The 19,266-nt window shown below is 57.8% G+C and overlaps 1 protein-coding gene across 1 annotated transcript; it reads right to left on the bottom strand.

Moving 5' to 3' along the window:
* Positions 1–4,666: 4,666 nt before the first annotated feature.
* Positions 4,667–14,598, bottom strand: BHLHE23 (basic helix-loop-helix family member e23). Its single transcript, XM_016938283.4, has 2 exons — positions 12,746–14,598; positions 4,667–8,741 (listed from the first exon to the last, which is right to left on the bottom strand). The coding sequence occupies exon 1, from the start codon at positions 14,436–14,438 to the stop codon at positions 13,713–13,715; it is 726 nt and encodes a 241-aa protein (XP_016793772.1). The 5' UTR covers positions 14,439–14,598; the 3' UTR covers positions 4,667–8,741; positions 12,746–13,712.
* Between the last annotated feature and the right edge of the window lie 4,668 nt (positions 14,599–19,266).

Here is a 19,266-nt window from a genome sequence, read left to right on the forward strand (position 1 = left end):
CCGACGCATGCTCTGGCCCGCCCGTGCTGAGGGACAGAATCCACAGGGAAACCCGTGCCTCTCCCATGAGATAGAAACTGGCCATCTCCTCTCCAAATGGAGATTGGACAGACTGTGTTCCACGGACGGGAGCGAGGGCAGCAGCAGCTAAACCAGGCCTGTCTCCACCTCCCACACAGGCAGCAGTGTCCAGGTGGAAGTGTGGAAGTGTGTGCTCCTGGGTGTGTGTGCAGACGTGTGCACACGTGCATGGATGTGACCATGGGGTACTGGGATGAAGGGGCCAAGAGGGATGGAGGAAGAGGAGGGCGCTAAGAAGTGGGTCTGTCGTGGGCCTAGCTTGCTGTGCTGCTTGACTTGGGTTCGAGGTACACCCCTCCCCTCCCCAGGCATGGCTGGCTTCACCGTGCGTGACCTGAGCAGCTGCCCAGGGCCCTGTGATGAGAAGGGACCTCTGCTTGGTTTAATTCTCCGAAGTTGCCATATTGAAATCTTTAACAGTTTTGGAACAAGGGCCCCATATTTTCATTTTGTGCTGGGACTGCAAATTCTGTAGCCAGTCCTGCCCCCAGGAAACTCACTGGAAAGGTGTTTACAGCATCCTTTGGAGGAAGGGCCGCAGGGCAGGGTCAGCCCTGGAACTTTGGTGGCATTTAATAACTGCAACCACATTTAAGGTGCTGGCAGCTGCAGGATTTTACCTGGTTAGTGTTGTGGGGGAGGCTGGGAGCAGGGGAGCCTGGGAGGCAGGCAGAGGCTGGGAGGCAGGGGAGGCTGGGAGCAGAGAAGGCTGGGAGGCAGGGGAGGCTGGGAGGCGGGGAGGCTGGGAGGCAGGGGAGGCTTGGAGGTGGAGAGGCTGGGAGCATGAGAGGCTGGGAGGCAGGAGAGGCTGGGAGCAGGGGAGGCTGGGAGGCAGGGGAGGCTTGGAGGTGGAGAGGCTGGGAGCATGAGAGGCTGGGAGGCAGGAGAGGCTGGGAGCAGGGGAGGCTGGGAGGCAGGGGAGGCTGGGAGGCAGGGGAGGCTGGGAGGTGGGGAGGCTTGGAGGTGGGGAGGCTGGGAGCAGGAGAGGCTGGGAGGCAGGGGAGGCTGGGAGGCAGGGGAGGCTGGGAGGCGGGGAGGCTGGGAGGTGGGGAGGCTGGGAGCAGGAGAGGCTGGGAGGCAGGGGAGGGTGGCCAGATGTAGCAAGTAAGGACACAGGATGCCCCCAGTTAACTTTGAGTTTCAGATAACTAGAAATACATTTGTAGGGTAAATATGCCCCATGCAATACTTGGGACCTAGTCACTGTTTTTGAATCTGGCACCCCAGCTGGGCGTGTTCGGCCAGGTGGGCAGGGAATCCCAGGGGTTTCCAGGTGGGCTTTGTCCGTGGGCACCGAGTGGGGGCCAGTAGTAGACCCTGGGGGCCAGACCGCCGCTTCTGTGCGGAGCTGCCTGTCCTCCTCCCGCTGAGGTTCTGAGGCAGGAGTGCAGCCCCAGGCAGGCTCCTGGTCCAGAGGCATCCAGGGACCACATCATCCCCGGAATTTTGGTTGCATTTAATAACTGTAATGTGCAGAGGAGCGGGTCAGCGTTTCAGATTAGCGCCCAGCACGTAACGAGGGCAGCTGCTTCTGTCCATCTGGAACCTGCTCTGGTCTCTCTCGGCCAAGGCTCAGCCCACAGGCCTCGCCCACCGACGCCTGCTGGTCTCCATTTAATGAGCGATTTTGGATTAAAATGGGAGTCAACAACAGGGCACAATCTACATTAAGTCTCGGCAAAATGAAAATTGCGAAGATTGACTTAGGGTGTTACGGGGGAAATATAATCATCGCTCATCCATAACATCCCACAGTGCCCGACAGATAACTGAGCTGCCTAGAGGGGGATTAGGAACGCGGGCTTGTGGAGACAGCCCCGCTGTCTGGGCCCGGCCTGGGAGGTGGCTGGGAGCAACGCACCAGGCTCCGTTTGGGGTGCTGACGTCCTGACATCGTGACTTCCCCTGGTGGAAGCACCCTAAACCTGGCTTGTCTATTAAAGGCCTGTCCATCAAGACGTGAAAGAGAAAAAAGTTGAGACAAGATCTGAGTAGGAAAACGCACCCGCCATGTTCCACCTTCTAGAGACAAAGGACGGTAAAACGTGTCTCTGGCCGGGCCTGTTCCATCTCAGGAGCTGCTAGTCTGGTCCTTTCTCATTTGCTGGTTCGTTGCAAGATCGCGTGGGCCTTTCGTGACTGGTTTATATTCTGCAGTGTTTGTAGTCAGGGCTCGGGACGTCCCCAGGTTAATGCCAAGTGACAGGCAGCTTAGCGGCAACCCTGGGGGCTGAGCTCACGGGGGTCTCCCTGGCGTCCCCTCCAGACCATTGCTGCTGTTTCAATCCGTCAGTCCTGCAAGGGCCTGAGCCCCCAGCCGCCCCAGGCCTTTCCACACCACGCAGCCTTCCCTTCGCCCGTGCGTGCCTGGCCAACTCATTCCCCTTGCCTGTCTCCACCCTGTCAACCCGGCGCCCAGTGTGCTGTGCTGTGGCTGGAATCTGGAGAACTGTTTCTGGAACCGTGGGAGACAGCTGGGCTGCTTCCGAAGGGCTGCCAAGCACGCATCGCACTGCGGATTCTCCGTGTGCCGTGCTCAGCGGCCCAGAACTGCAGGCAGGATCTCGACACAGGTCCATGGATCTTTCCAGCAAGATTAAGGCCGGGCCGATCACTTCATTCCCCAAACGTCTCTTTCACTTCACGGAGGCTCACGCAGGGCTCCTCCTGCAAAAATCAAGGCGGTATACGACTTTCAGAGCTTCAGTGAGGGCCCCCGTGGGGCAGCAGAATAAGAATGACAGCAACTCCCGGCCTGGCCCACTGCAGGGTTTACAGAAACACCTCCTGCAGCTCCTCAACCCCCCAGTGCAGCCACGTTAGTGCTGACAGTCTAGGGCACAGGGAGGGAAGGAAGACAGACTTGAAGGCCCCAGTCCGGTGACTCCGTTTATGAGACATTCTGGAAAAGGCAGAACTCAGGACAGAACACAGGCCAGGGGTCACAGGGGCACAGGGCAGGGGCCACAGCAGGACCTCTGGGGTGATGCAGTGTTCTCTGTCTCGACTGTGGTGGGGGCCGTGTGGCCGTGGTGTTTCAGAAGGGTGAATGTCACTGTACATACATTACACCTCAATTTACGAGACAAATGATCAAATCATAGCAAAGTCCTGGACATGGAGAGTGACGCTGGCTGCACTACACTACATGTCCTTCATGTCACCGAACTATACACTTAAAAATGGTTACCATGGTGAGCTCCACGTTTCCTCCACTGCAGGCTCTTCAGGCAGAGAACCGGCCGCACCTGCCCCTTCCGGCTGCCGCTCTCTAGTGAAGGACTGTGGTGCCTGTGTCACCGCCATGTGGCGTGGAGCTGCGTGACTCAGGTCCGGCTGGAGGCTGCTGCATCTGTGGGACTGCAGCTGACCCTGATGCAGTGCCCATGCGGGCCTGGAGTGGGGAGGTCCCCCCTTAATCCTCAGGACGCGGCTCAACGATGGTCACTCCCCAGTAGAGAAGGTGGCCGGATGGGCGAGGGGAGCCGGGGCCCAGCCTGCAGGTGCAGACCTCAGCCGGCCACCTGGCGTGGAGTTTGCCAAGGACAGGGACACAGTGCCGAGGTCGGAGCCCGGGCGGAGACCTCACCCTCAGCCTGTGGGGCAGTGTGTCTGGACCACAGCAGGGCCCTGGACACGCCCCTCCCTCCCCAGCACACCAGCCTCTGAGCGCGTCTGTTCATTTGTAATTATTTTGGAAACACCTGTTCAACTACATGATGGGGGCAAGGCGTGGGGAGCATCCTCTTTCCACAACACATTTTGCTACTGCAGGCTGTACAGAGGCTGCTTAGTGACACTGCATCCTGGAGAGTCTGTCTGTCCCCTGTCCCCTCCTCTGTCCCCACAGCTGCAATCCCACACAATATCAATTAGCCACAGCATCACCACCACCTGTGCGGGAGACGGGTCCCTCACTGATAACCAGCAGGTTTGGGGGAGCCATGTCTCCTCAAAGTTACCTTTTAAGCCTCATTAAGCAGGAAGTCAGAGCTGACTTGCTACACCCATGCTCACTGAAAGGTGCCGACTGTTGGCCGGGCGCAGTGGCTCTCGCCCACCTTCTGGAACAGCCATGACGCAGGGGTGACCCCACCCTGGGTGAGGCTCAGGCGTTTCTCCTGGGCTGACACCCATTTTCTCCGAGCCACAGCCACGAAGGCTCAGGCGTTTCTCCTGGGCTGACACCCATTTTCTCCGAGCCACAGCCACGAAGGCTCAGGCGTTTCTCCTGGGCTGACACCCATTTTCTCCGAGCCACAGCCACGAAGGCTCAGGCGTTTCTCCTGGGCTGACACCCATTTTCTCCGAGCCACAGCCACGAAGGCTCAGGCGTTTCTCCTGGGCTGACACCCATTTTCTCCGAGCCACAGCCACAAGATGCTCTTTGGTCTCGGGCCACATCTCTACACTGCGTCTTGGGGCAATGCTCACAGTGGGCACAGCTGTGGTCTCAGGGGCTGATAGTAAAGTTTTATTTTATTTTACTTTATTTTTAATTTTTTTTTTTTGAGATGAAGTCTTGCTTTGTCACCCAGGCTGGAGTGCAGTGGCACGATCTCGGCTTACCGCAACCACCGCCTCCCTGGTTCAAGCGACTCTCCTGCCTCAGCCTCCAGAGTAGCTGGGATATGGGTGCACACTACGCCCGGCTAATTTTTTTCTTGTATTTTTAGTAGAGACTAGGTTTCGCCATGTTGGCCAGGCTGGTCTCGAATTCCTGACCTCAGGTGATCTGCCTGCCTTGGCCTCCCAAAGTGCTGGGATTACAGGTGTGAGCCACTGCGCCCAGCCTGACAGTCAAGTTTTAAATCTGAGCTTTGGTGCTTTGGAAAGAGTAACCTTCTCCCCCAGCCTCGGTTTCTCCTTCTGAAAAAATGGTCAGTGGTCAATGGAATCCCACAGGCCTGTTGTCTCAAGTCCACAGCTTGCATTTCAAAAGGCTCTGAAAATGGAAATGTTAAAAAAAACACTCATTTGATAGCAAAGCCTGCCCTGGAGGGACCTGAGGCCAGGTGTGGTCTTCGCCTTGCATGCCTGAGGTGGGAGTCCTCGGTTTCAGGAGGAAACAGCCGCAGCCCCTAACTCCGGCCCCTCCCTGCCCTGGCCCTGTTGTGACTCAGTCTCACTCCAGTTTCCCTCCCCGGGGGGAGAAAGCCTGAAGGGAACCATGGCCGAAGGACCCCCACACTGCGGACAGGCCGTCATCCCCCCTGGCGCTCCCTTCTCCTTGCCCTCCTGTCTGTGTCTGGATTCAGGGAGGCTCCACGTGCCTCTGGCTGTGACGTCTGCGAGTGGGGTGTGCCCTGGATGCCATGCAGCCTTCCTGCCGGGCAATGAGGACGCGCTGGCCTGTCCCCGGCTTTCCCTCCCTCTCTATGCTCACCCCTCCGACGCGCACAGGAGAAGCACGGGGAAGCCGGGTGCACTCGGAGTTGGGGACAGCCCGGGAACCTCCCACGCTCCAACTCTCTCTTCGCCTTCCAGAAAGCGTTACAGGGCCTGACCTCTGGGGCACCCAACTCATCGTGTTTGCCAGGGCTTTCCAGGGTTTAAGAAAGACAGAAAGGGCTGTGTCCTGGGAATTGGAATGGTGGCTCCCGTCTCACCTTGGTGAAACACACAAGGCAAACTCGACAGAAAGGGAAGGAGGGCCCCAGAGATCTCTCAGGGCTGGAGGCGGAGGGACGTGGGGGCAGCAGGGCTGTCCTGGCAGGTCAGAGTTGTGCTGTAACAGGACGAAGGCAAGGGGGCTGGAAACCCACACAGAAAGAGAGCTGTATGCAGCACCACACTACAAACATGCTCATATATGCATACACATGCACGCACCCCACATGCATGCATACACACCACACATATGTATACAAATGCACACCCCCGTGTATGCACACACATGCCAAACACATGCGCACATCCCCCACATGCATGCACACACACCACACATGCACGCACACACACCCCACATATGCACACACCCCACATGCATGTACACCCCCCACATATGCACACATATGCACACCGCACATATGCACCCCGCATGCATGCACACACACCCCACATATGCACACACACCCCACATATGCACACACCCCACATGCATGTACACCCCCCACATATGCACACATATGCGCACACCACACATATGCACGCCGCACATATGCACCCCCCATGCATGCACACACACCACACATATCCACACACATGCACACCCCCACACACATACAAACCACAGAAATGCACACACATGCACACACACATCATATATGCACACGTCTCCACACAGGCACACCACATGGACACACACATATAGCGCGCACACACACAAGTTTGGGTAACACACTTGGGCAGAGATAATTTTTGCCCCATCTGATGTCTGCCTGTCTCAAGACTAGGGTGACGACAGGCGCTCAGTTGCCCCACCAGGGCCAGTCTTTTCTTTCCAGACCTGCCAGGCCTGCCCCAAGCCAGATGAAACCAGCACCTACCTGGGCTGGGGGCGGTGACCAGGGGCTTGAGACCCGCTATACATTTGGGATATTTTTAAAAGCATGGGTTGATGGTTAGGGGAGCAGAGCTACCCAGACAAGAGGGGGTGCACTGCAGAAGCACCCCATCTTCTGCAGAGAGCCTTGAAGGAGGAGGAGGAGTGGGGAGGGGAAGGGGAGAGGGAAGAGGGGAGGGCGAGCCTAGTGCTTTTCCTTCTGTTAGTGCCCTGGAAGCTGCTAAGGTAGAAGGCAGGAGAGCAGACGGCTTTGGATGCATCTGCTCATTCTGGACACACCGCTGATGCCACCACCCTGAGGGCGGATCCAGGGTAAAAGCAGGGGAGTGCTCTTCTCTTCCCGGCAGCAGGTGAAGACGCTTATTTTGGAAACCCAGATTCCTGAATGTGAAATCAACATCTTCCCGTTTGTCTATGGTGCTTGGAATGAAATCGAGGGCTTCACCGACTTCTCAGTTCAGGGCCGTGGGGACTCTCTCCAGCAGGTGTCACTGACTTCTCGGCTCAGGGCCGTGGGGACACTCTCTGGCAGGTGGGATGGTTCTGCTCAGGGGCTTGGTTGGTGTGGGTCTGGAGGAGAATAAGCTTCTCCCCTCCGTTTCTTCCACCAGCAGCCTGGGCCTGTTGGCACTCACTGGCTCATAGTCGGTGGGTTTCTGAATCCCAGTCCCCAAAGCTGTGGGTGTGTTCATGTACTGAACACCCTTGTGACGAGTCTCTCACCGGTTTGCATTACGTGGACCCACCGGGACGCAATGCCCCAGGAGTCTGCTGGGCTGTGGAGGATGGTTTTATTTCCGTGCATGAAATGCAGAGACCGTTTGACCCTGTAACTTTGGTAACTTTGGTGTCATCCGTGGTCGGAAAGCAGGAAGTGCTGGGGGCCAGAAGCAGCTCCAGACACCGAGAGCACACAGAGGCTGTGGATGACGGCGACAAAAATGCATCCTGTCAGATGCCTTGTGGCCATCAGACAGCATCGTGGGTCCTGTCTGTGTCTCAGGGTTTGCGGCCACAGATCTGGACTGGTGGAGGCCTCATTAGGACAGCAAGGGCCGTCCACGTGCACGGGGAGATTGGCCTCCCGTCAGGGCCAATCAGGGGGTCCCGGGAGAGCAACTGACTGTGGACTCATTACTCTTGACAAAACCCAGCTTGGAGGCAAAACGAGGCTGGCTAGGAAGAGGTGCAGACATTCTCTGAGGAGCACTTTAGCCAAGATCATGGTCCTGTCCCCAGGGGCCCCGGGTGGGGCAGGCATGCATGGTGGCGCTGTGTGTCTCGGGCAACAGAGACCATTGACAGGTCCGTGCGCACTCTGCGCTGTTTCCGACCACCGTGGCCCCCAGAAGTGCACAGCCACAGAGGCCGCTTGCCTGCAAGGGTGGCTCTCGGAGGATGCCCACAGATGCCTGGGCAAAGACACACCAGGGAAGGACAGAGACAGGAGAGGCCACGGCAGTGTGCAGTGTGCTCAGAGACCCCCTTCCATGCATGCCCCTCAGAGGGGCTCCTCCTGTTATGTTAACTTCAAGGAAAATTCTGACCGTCTTTCCATTCAGCTACTACACAACAGCTTTTATACATTTATGTGAGTAAAGATGCCTCAGGCACGTCAGACTGGAAATGATACAGCATAAATCACTTTTTACAGCAAGTAAAACAGTTGAATCAAAGGTGACTTTGCTAACTGTTTGAACCTTTTCTGCGTTCGGGGTAGCACAGGTTTTGTCCCTTTGGGATTAAATTTGCAAATGCATATCAACTTCCTAATTTTATGAAACAGACTTTGGTTGGAGTATTGGAACACAGTATCCAGGGTTATGAGTTCAAAGAGGTAATTGTTGGAGAAATAATTTAATACATCACAAATCCCTCTATTTCTATCTCTTCAAATGGGATGCCAAAAGCGATTAAAGACTAAAAACATACCACAAACAAATTCACATTAGAAAATTGCTGTAATCATTCTCTGCTGGATTAACCAGGGTTTAGGAGCCTCTGGTGGCTGGTTCCAACAGGAAGTCTTTTGGAGAGCGATGGTGAAACCAGAGTGGCTGTGGGGTTGGAGACGGTTTGTGCATTTCACCCACCCTCTTAGGAGAACGGCGTTTGTCCTTTACGAAGAGGTGCCTCTTCTTCTCCTGTTCCCATCCTGCAAGGGAAACAGACACGCGCATTTGGTAAAGTAAGCGTCTGTAAAGCAAGCGGCTGGGCATTGACTTAACCATAAGGTAAAACAAAGTTCCCCAATGAGTCTAGTGACAGCTGCGCACATGAAAACAAATCCCATTGTTGGGATGAAATTATCAGCTAAAAGGAGCTGTTGGAAGCCAGCGTGCCTGGTCAACCAGGGTCTGCCCATGAACTGCTGTGGGCTGGATGGACCCAGTGGTACCGGACAGGCCCTAGGGTGGAGGTGAAGCTGGGGCAGTTTTGCCCTGAGATAGGAGGCCAATCGCCTGTTACTGAAAACCGGGGATGCAGTTTTAGGTGAGTGAATTTCTTAACTGGGGGAAGCAAAGCTCTTTGTAACATATACCAGGCACCAGCGGAACCAAAAGTGCTCGGGCCACAGTGCCTCACCCAGGGGTGGGAAAGTCCTTGGCAGCTTGGTTTCAGGCAGGAAACTGCGTGTTAAGGGCTGCCTTGTCTGAGGTACGCTAACCACAGGGCATCCCAACGCGTGGAAATGCAGGAGAAGCGTCTGTCTCTTTAAGAAATGAAAGGCCAGGCACGGTGGCTCACGCCTATAATCCCAGCACTTTGGGAGGCCGAGGCGGGTGGATCATGAGGTCAGGGGTTCGAGACCAGCCTGACCAAGATGGTGAAACCCTGTCTCTACTAAAAATACAAAAAAATTATCTGGGCGTGGTGGCGGGCGCCTGTAATCTCAGCTACTCAGGAGGCTGAGGCAGGAGAATTGCTTGAACCTGGGAGGTGGAGGTTGCAGTGAGCCGAGATCACGCCACTGCACTCCAGCCTGGGCGACCTAGCAAGACTGTCTCAAAAAAAAAAAAGAAAAAAGAAAAAAGGAGAGGTCTTGTGAACCCCACGTTTGTTTTCTAACCTGCTGGGCCCTCTATTTTTACCCAGCAAGCTGGAGAGTCCCTGGGGAGCAAGGAAGCAGGCATGGCCATCAGTGCATGAAGACAAGAGTGGGACCTAGGTCAGGCAACCTGCATCTCCTGACCCCACGAGGGACTCTTACAGAGCCACTGGGCTCGGAGAAGCCTGCCCCAAGCTCCCACAAACTATGCTTCACAAAACCCGTTTCCAAAGAGAGGCCAAGCCATCAAGAGAATGGTTCTTGGCCAGACGTGGTGGTTCACGCCTGTAATCCCAGCACTTTGGGAGGCTGAGGCAAGTGGATTACTCAGGAGTTCAAGACCAGCCTGGGCAACATGGGAAAACACCATCTCTACGAAAAACACACAAATTAGCTGAGCGTGGTGGCACTCGTCTATAATCTCAGTTACTCAGGAGGCTGAGGCAGAAGAACAGCTTGAACCCAGGAGGCGGAGGTTGCAGCGAGCAGATATTGCATCACTGCACTTCAGCCTGGGCAACGGAGTGAGAATCCGTCTCAAAAAAAAAAAAAAAGAACAGGTCTTGATCTGTGAGTCGCTCAAGCAGCAGCCAGCAGGGCCCACACCTTTACTCTGTGGCCTTGTAATCCGCTTTCTCCCGTTTCCTAGGCTTGGGTGTGGTTGGCGCGTGTGAGGCTGGAGGGGCATGTGGACCCAGTGACTCAGTGGGTCCAGCCTCTGCCTTTCCTGCTGCCGGCCCAGGCCCCAGCCACAGCCCCAGCCCCAGCTCGCACTCTGGAGAAAGGCTCGATGAATCACGATTGGAAAAGAAACAAGGATGGGACATTTCCTATTTGCCCAGCTCTAGAATGGACTCCCTAAGTCCATAGGCATTTCCTGGTTATTATTAAACAAAGAGAAAGAAGCAAGGAGTAATTTGCGTGCTTGGTGTTTTCACGGCCGAGAGCTGCAAAACCCGAGGCTGCCAAACCACGCGTGGCCACTGAGCACTGAAACGCATTGGAACGTGGCTGGTATGAACTGAGCTGGGCAAAACACATGCTGGAACTTGAAGACTTAGTGCCAGGAAAGTAAAATATCGAATAACTTTAAATATGGATGACACACTGAAATGATATTTTGGATGTACTGGGATAAGTATTAAGTTATCAATAAAAATAATTTCATCTGCTTCTATTTCCTTTTTTAATATGGCCACTTGAAAATGTAAAATTCTACACATGACCACGTTCTCTCCCTACAGCAACACTGGTCATGGGGTGGTGTGAACACCTCGGTTCTGGGGACGCTGCCTCCCACCTCCCACAGCCTGCACATCTCTACCGAGAAGGAATCTAAAGGTGAGCATCTTAGCCAGACGTGGTGGCTCAGCCTATAATCCCAGCACTTGGGAAGCCAAGGCAGGCAGATCACTTGAGGTCAAGAGTTCAAGACCAGCCTGGCCAACATGATGAAGCCCCATCTCTACAAAAAAATACAAAAATTAGCCAGGCGTGGTGGCGCACATCTGTAGTCCCACCTACTAGGGAGGCTGAGGCAGAAGAATCACTTAAATCTGGGAGGCAGAGGCTGCAGTGAGCCAAGCCAAGATGGTGCCACTGCACTCCAGCCTCCGTGATGGAGCGAGACTCTGTCTTAAAAAACAAAACAAAACAAAACAAAACAAAACAACATGGTGAGCGTCTTGAAAAGCTCAGCTGGAAGCAAAGCTCTTTCGTGTTTGGTTCCTCCCTGAGTGTTGGGGGAAGGGTGGCTCCTGGTGGGTGGTGACGGTGAAGTTCTTTCCCGGTGATCCCCAGCCATTCTCAACACACCTGCAGGAGCACAGCCGTCAGAGAAAAGACGAGCAGCCCCCCACGTTTCTCGGGAGCCACGGGCTTGCACAGGCACCCGCGTGGGTTCTGCTTTGCTGTTTGCCAGATGTGGGCACACAGGCCGTGGAGGGCTGTCTTGGAATGAGAAGATCCTTGGGCAAATCTGAGAAAGGCCAGATGACACTGTGATTGCCCAGGTGGCTTCGCGAGCAGCCACTGCAGAGAAGACGAGCTAATTCTCCGAAACATTACACTCCGCTCAGGCCAGGTGAGAAGCATGCAGACGTTTGTAGAACAGTAGACAGACAGCTTTGTCATGTACAAAAAAGTTTAAATGTAACTTGAATTTTTATTTAAATTAAGTTATCGGAAGAATTTTTGATTAGTGAAGTGGTTCTTTCAAAAACTTATTCTCCACCCAAAGAGAGAAAGAGAGATTTTTTTCCTCTGCCCTTTGCCTTATGATTTCACACATGTGCTATAAATAAGTGGTTGCTTTTGGATGAGTTTTAGCATCTCAGAGACTCTTCAGACTCTGGTTTCGAGTGGACACAAGTATCTGAAAATTGAAATTATTGTGAATTCAGCTACAAATGAACACTATTTCACTTGAGATTAAAATTTAACCATATTATTTTTATAAAATAAATGGCAATAAAATGCTTTATTCTGAATATAAATGATGTACCAATGTCTCTGATTTTAACCAGAATAAACACCCCTGTTTCAAATTCTGATAAGCAGGTAATTTATTTAAGATCACGTTGAAATGACCCTAGAAGTGAAGGGCATTTGAGTTTCCAGCTTTCCCACTTCATCTAAAAGGGGAAAAACGGTGTCTGGCACTCAGCTTTTCGAATGTGCAAAACTGATAAACTAGTCTGTTGGGGAAAAAAAAAAAAGATAATGAAGAAATAAAAGTGGAAATTAGCAGAAACCAGTATTAGGCATATGTCTTTATGAATAAGACTTAACCATACACTTCATTTTGCAAGTACAGAAGGCCCTGTGGAATGTATTAATCAGAGTTAAACGCTGTAGACAGGCGCGTTGCAGGGCGGCGGCCCTCTCCCCTTGGCATTACCGACAGCCGAGGAAATTGGGTTAATAAAGCCGGATACTGCGGCGGGGCCGCGGGGCGCAAACCGGCGCTGACAGCTGGGTCCCCGGGGGCACCCTGCCCGGCTCCCTGGATCCCGGATGGTGGCAGAGCTGGGAGCTGCGCAGGACGGGCACTGCGCAGCGCATCTCCGTTCACACCCGGCGGGGCACGGGGCCCGCAGCAGCTTACTCACCCGTAGCCCGGCCTCCTCCCTCGGAAGGGCGAGGGGATCGGTGGGGAGGGGTTTTGCTGGACACCAGGGCTAGACGGGGCCCTCCCCTGACCGTCAGGGTTAAGCAGGGCGCGGGCTGTGAGGACCCTCCTCCACGAAGCCCCCCGAGGCAGAGGGCCCGCAAAGCGGTCTCCATCCAACTCCACCCCGCGGACGTTCCAGGCAGCGGATGGCGGCGTGGGGGGGAGGCCAGGGGACATTTAGGGGACAAATTCTTCAGACTTCGAGGCAGCCGGCGACGGCGTCCACTTCCCAAATAAATAGAACAAACTCCTACTTGGAAAAGGCCTTCCCCGGGGTCTTCCTGAGCCCGCGGTCCAGCTCCTCTGCAGACGGCCATCGTGGGCTCTCCGCAGGGCTGCGGAGTCTCGGAGTCACCGAGGTGGGAGGTGCCGGCCACGTGCGTCCTCAGGAACAGAGCACTGCCCTGCAGTTTAGCACGAAGGGCCAGCTGGAGCGGGAGCGCGAGGCCCACTGCAAGAGGATCAGGAGCCAGTAAGTCCGGCTTTTCTTCGTCTCCACCTTTCGTGCGCCCGGGGCCAGGACCGCCTGTCCGGAATCTGACCAGTGCCCGTCCTCGCCGTGGCCCTGGGACCCCGCGGTGGTCTTCTTTTGGGGGCGAACGGCAGTGCCCGAAGGATGCTCTACCCACCCCCGTTCCTAGACTTGCTGGGACCCGACAATACCCAGTGGGTGCCGCGAGTTCCCGGGCGCAGAGTCCAGCGTCCGGCTCTCGAGCTCAATCCCGCGCCCCGACGGCCTTGGCGCTTCCCGCTGCGCTAAACTGTCCACCGCGCACAGGCTGGAAGCGAAGTCGGGCCGCCTCCTCCTGGTCTGCAGGGTCCCTCCAGGCCTTTCCTGTCCGGGCAGAGAGACAGCCACAGGGGCGATCGGAGGACGCGTGCGGGAGGGGCGCGGGCCCGCGCGGTCACGGCTTCTCGTGACAGTGTTTGCAAAGCGCGGAGGGCGTCCCGGAGAAGGCGGCGCACTTGTCAGGGCAGGGCCCCAGCGCGGCGCCTGCGGAGAAGGGGCACACAGTGGCCTGGCCGAAGGGCGTCAAGGGCGCGGCGTTTACGGGCGCGGCCAGGCCCTGGCCCTGGTTGAGGAAGGCCACCAGGCGCCGCATCTCGTCCAGGGCCTGCGCCTGCATGAGGATATAGTTCTTGGCGAGCAGCAGCGTGGCGATCTTGGAGAGCTTGCGCACCGACGGGCTGTGCGCGTAGGGGATGACGGCTCGCAGCCCGTCCAGCGCGTCGTTTAGGTCGTGCATGCGCCGCCGCTCGCGCGCGTTGATGCTGAGCCGCAGAGACCGCTGCTCTCGCGGCCGCCGCCGCCCGTCCGCCGCGCTCCCTGGCCCGCGCCGCCGCCGCCGCTGCTCGAAGGCGTCGTCCTCGTCACCGCTCTGTTCGCCGCTGCTCTCCGCCGCCTGAGCTGGGGCGCGAGGTGCAGGCGCCGCGGGGAGGTCGCCGCCCGGGCCCGGAGTGCCGTAGCCGCGGGCCGCTTCGGGTTCTCGCGCCGCCCCGTAGGCGAGACCCGCAGCCGCCGCCGCGTAGCCGTGGCTTAGTGCCAGGTACGCGTCCCCCGACAGCGACTTGAGCTCGGCCATGGCCGTGCCGCCTGGGCTCGGGGGCTCGCCGGGTGGGCGGATGCTCATGTGGGTGAGCAGCCCCCGAGGCCGGCCCGAGCCCGCCGCTGCCGCTGCCGCTGCCGCTGCGATGAGGCTCCCGGCTCTGCGCGTCGGTCTGGCTTGCCTGCGGGTCCCAGAGCCTCGGCGCCCGCTGCCTCCTCCGCCTCTTCCTTCTCTCCCACCTCCTCTCCCTCCCAGCCGCGACGCGCAGGGGGCGGGCTCTACCTCCCCCTCGCCCCCGCTTCGGTTTTAAGCCGCGGAGGCGCCCGGTGGGACCTCGCTGCTGTCCAATCAGGGGGGACCGGGTGAGCTCCTCTTCCTGGAGCCGGGCTCCACCAGCGCCGCAGGCTCACAGGCCAGGGGTGGGGGCTCTGGACCGAGGGGCGGCGCGGGGCGGTGCGGTCCGGCGCGCGCGGTCCTGGAGCGCTAGTACTTGCTTCTCGACCCCCCGGCCGCCGCCTCCGGCCGCCCCGGGGATTCCGCCACCAAACGCACGCGTCCCAGGTGGGCACCCGCCTCGGTCGGTCTTTGAGTCTGACCCTAGCGCAAGAGTCCCTGGCGACACGCAGGGGCCAGAGCGGGGGGGCGCGCCGCACTAGCAGCAGCACCAGCGCCAACACCCTGTCCCGCTGAGGGGCCGCTTCGGGTCGGGGTCAGGGTCGTGGGCGCTCTGGTGCAGCCGCGGCGCAGCGTGTACCCGGAGCCCGCACACTCCCTGCTCGGGGCGCCCTGTGGCCAGGCTTGAGGGGCAGAGTGAGAGGGAGTTTCTAGAACCTGTTGAAAAACGCCACGAGCGTTGCAGGCCGGGGAGGGCGGGAAGGTGGAGGGCAGCGCGGCCTGGGGCTCCCCGGGGGTGAGAGGGGAGCTCTGTGAGCTGCAGGACCGCCTCTTCCCTGCCAGCCGCTTCCTGGGCATCTATCAGCGAAACGCGTGAGGCTTGGTGGGCTTTCCCGGAGCCTCCGAACCCCTGGGGTCCAGCCACACTGGATGGGAATGTGGCCAGCCTCGGACTCGCCTTTTCAGTCCTCTTCCAACCCCGCATGAAGGCCAGAACAACCCCGCATGAAGGCCAGGACCCCAGCCCTTCTCCCAGGTGGGAACCTGCCTGGAGGCCCGGCCGAGTGCTGAGGCTAGAGTGTGCTGAGGGATAGTGGCTTCTCCGGTCCTCGCTTGGGTGGGAGACTGGGCCACCCTGGCCTATGGCACGAGGTGGAGCGGCCCGTCGGGCCCTTCTGTGTGACCTGGGAAGGGCCGCATACCCTCTCTGTTCTCCAGGCTCCGCCCCAGGAGGGGCCACAGCGATGGGGCTGTGTGCACAGCCCCGGGAGGCGAGTGGGAGCTGCACGTGTGTGGGGCGGATGTGCTGTCTGGAAGGTTCTGGGAACGCAGCAGTGACCGGCCTGTCCGGTGGTTCCCTGCCAGGTGCGGGGTGTGAGGAGACAGATGCCTGGATAAGTCTCCGTGGGAAACTCAGGCCTTTGTCCTGGCGGAGGGGAATGGGCCTGAGGCAGCCTCTGCCGGGCTGGCGGCCTGTCTGGCTGCGCGTCCTGCAGCACCGGCCTCACCCCCAGCACACGCCCGCCAGGAGCGCAGGGGCCCCGAGGATGGAAGCGTCTGTCTGAGGCGCTGTCCTGGGACCCCACCCCGCCTTCGGGGCTGATGCATAGACCGGGAATTGAGGATACCTGGTGTGGAGGAGGCCGCTGTGTTTGGGCCTGGGTCTGAAGGGTGAGTGGGTGTCATTGTGGCCACGGGCCGGGGTCGGGGGAGCATTCAGGTGGCCGGAGGAGGCCTGGCACAGGGAAGGGCAGTGAGGGGCCCGGGTGGGGCCGGGAGATAGAGGGGCGGGACCAGGCCTGTGGGACAGTTTGAATCACGCGGGGAGTTTGGTCTTTATGGGAAGAAAGGCGCCGTGGCCATTCGGAGAGCCACTCTGGCACTGCTGCCGGTGCGGTCCGGGGCTACGGGGCCTCCTGCTGGGCCTGAACTGCAGGGCTGGTGGGGGCCATGGGGGAAGGTGGCTCCACAGGTCCCCGGAGCTGGAGGAGCAGGAGGATGGGGTTGACCAGGAGGGGAAGCTATGGAGCTGGAGAATGTAGGAGGCCCCCGAGGGGAGGTGCAGCCAGCGCTGGTGGGGAGGCCTCTGAGGGGTACGCGGTAATTGACATCACGAGTGTGGGTGAGAGTGGCTTTCAAAGCATCGGCTGGAGCAGGGTCCTCATTAAAGCCAGAGACGCTGACGCCATGGGGCTGGGGTTGGGGCTGGGCCGGGGCTTTGGGAGGTCCGAACTCCCCAGCAGGGAGCCAGGGCTCTGGGCCAGTTCCCAGGCCCAGTTAATCTTCAGTAGAATCGATCGACCTTGGCTCAGAGGGTTGGAGGCAGGGATGGGCAGGGGGTGAGGGGTGAGGCGCACGAAACAGCACCCGGGTGAGGCCCCTGCTGCGGCCCCTGCGGGACCAGCCACAAATTCCGGGCTTCAGCCCCGCCAGCTTCAGAGGCGGCGTTTTCGGTGCGACGCTGCCACCTGCTGGCTATCTGGGAGTTGCACCCAGAGGCTCAGAACCCGTGTTTCTCAGCGGGCCCGGGAGGGGTGAAACTGCGGGTTCCCAGGCCCTCCCGGATTCTGCGCAGGTGGACGCTGGGGGCTGTTTCACAGGCGCCCACATGATAGGGGAGCTGGAGGAACCTGCCGTCTCCGCCATCGAGTGCCCCTCCGAGCTGGGGTTGGACGCTGCCAGTTTGCACAGCAGCAGGTGAGCCTGGGGGGTTGAGGGCTGAGCGGGGGGCCCAGCCGATGAAGCAGCCCCGCACCTTGGCCAGCTTCTCGAACCTCCTCTGGGCAGAGGCTGTGGAGGCTGCGAAGCGGCTCCGCGCGGCGGAGGCGTTTACCAGGCCAGCTGCTCAGCCTTTCTGGCCTCAGTTTCCACAGCTGTAAAGTGGGGTCTGTCCACAACACGTGTGGTCTAGCGACGGCCCTGCGGAGTGGGTCTGTAACTGCGGACTCACTTGTCCCGGGCTGTTCTGAACCGGTGGTTCCCCCGCCCTCCCAGGAGACAGCACCTGTGGCCGGCAGCCGTCCCTGCAGCGGCCCCTGGCTCCCACCGCGCCCTGGCCCTGGGGGTGCCCAAAGACCGGGGCGTGCTGTGGCCCGAGTGAGCACCCTGTGGGCGTCACTGCTGTCCATGCTGCTGGGATTGGGGAAGGGAGGTCTGGTGGGGCACAGTGGGCGCACCAGGAGGTCAGGCTGGGTGGGGGGAGCCCCCGCTGGGTGGTCTTGGGCCAGCCAGCTTCTTGCCTGCAGGGCATGGTGCTAGTAACTGGAACAACCCACCCTGCCTCTCCCAGAGACGGCGCCTCCTCAATGCTCCCCTTCCACAGGACGTAGGATCTTCTAGAGATCAAAACAGGGAGGAGGAAAGAAATCCTACCGGAGGCCCCTGCCCCAACCCTGGGACCCACACTGTTTGGCTTTTAGGGACAACGCCCAGGCCCTGGGATTTGAAGACTCCACCTTTTCTTTCGTGTGTATATGTGCTCTGTCAAAATGTGTATCACATGAAGTTGATCGTTGTGACCATTTTCAGGTGCACAGCCCAGGGGCATTGTACACAACCGCGGTGTTGTGCAGCCGACGCCCCCATCCAACTCCAGAATGTTTGTATCTTCCCAAACTGAAACTCTGTCCCCAGTAACCCCAGCTCCCCTCCTCCCCCACCCGCTGGAAACCACGACTCCGCCGCCCACCTCTGCATTTGACTGCTCCAAGTACCTCAGAAAATGACCTCATGCGGTCTCCGCACGTTCACGTCCATCTTGTTTATTTCCAGCGTTTGGCCCGTGGGAGCGATGAGCGCACCTGTTCAGCCCCTGCTTTCAGTTCTTTCAGGGAGTTCTCACGTGGTCTTCAGAGGTTCCCACACGCTGCTTCCCACAGCAGCTGCACCATTGTACATTCCAACAGCAACGGACAAGGGCTCCAATCTCTTCGTATTCTTGCAAACACTTACTATTTTATGTGGGTTTTTTTTTTTTCTTTTCTTTTCTTTCTTTTTTTTTCTTTTTGAGACGGAGTCTCGCTCTGTTGCCCAGGCTGGAGTGCAGTGGTGCGATCTCGGCTCACTGCAAGCTCCACTTCCCGCGTTCCCGCCATTCTCCTGCCTCAGCCTCCCGAGTAGCTGGGACTACAGGCGCCCACCACCACGCCCAGCTAATTTTTTGTATTTTTATTAGAGACAGGGTTTCACCGTGTTAGCCAGGATGGTCTCGATCTCCTGACCTCGTGATCCACCCACCTCGGCCTCCCAAAGTGCTGGGATTACAGGCGTGTGCTACTGCCCGGTTTGAAAAGGCAATTGAGGTTTCTAAACTCCTACTAAAGGAAATAATTCCTAGAGTTGGGCTGCCTAAGAGCTTACAGAGCGATAATGGCTCACCTTTCACCGCGACAGTTACCCAAAACACATCTTCAGCCCTAGGAATTCAGTACCGCCTTGACTCGGCACAGAGGCCACAGTCTTTGGGGAAAGTAGAAAGAGCTAATCAAACTCTAAAAAGGACTCTTGCTAAACTATGCCAAGAGACATCAGAAACCTGGAGGTCTTTATTACCTGTAGCCTTATTATGGGTTCGAATGGCCCCTAAGGGAAATCTGCATCTCAGCCCTTTTGAAATAATGTATAGAAGGCCTTTCTTAACTACAGACCTCCTAATAGACATAGATACTTTCAAGCTACAGAATTATGTGATCAACTTAGGACAAGTGCAAAACACACTCCTTGGCTATGGAAATCAAAGACTCCCTTCCCCCACTGAGGAAGACAATCTGGTTCCAACCCAGCCGGGAGACTGGGTCCT

Source organism: Pan troglodytes, chromosome 21 (genome assembly GCF_028858775.2).
Source record: "Pan troglodytes isolate AG18354 chromosome 21, NHGRI_mPanTro3-v2.0_pri, whole genome shotgun sequence".
In the NCBI taxonomy this organism is placed as follows: Eukaryota; Metazoa; Chordata; class Mammalia; order Primates; family Hominidae; genus Pan; species Pan troglodytes.

Coding starts and splice junctions, on each gene's coding strand:
- BHLHE23 (XM_016938283.4), bottom strand. CDS start 14,438: ATGAGCATCCGCCCACCCGGCGAGCCCCCGAGCCCAGGCGGCACGGCC.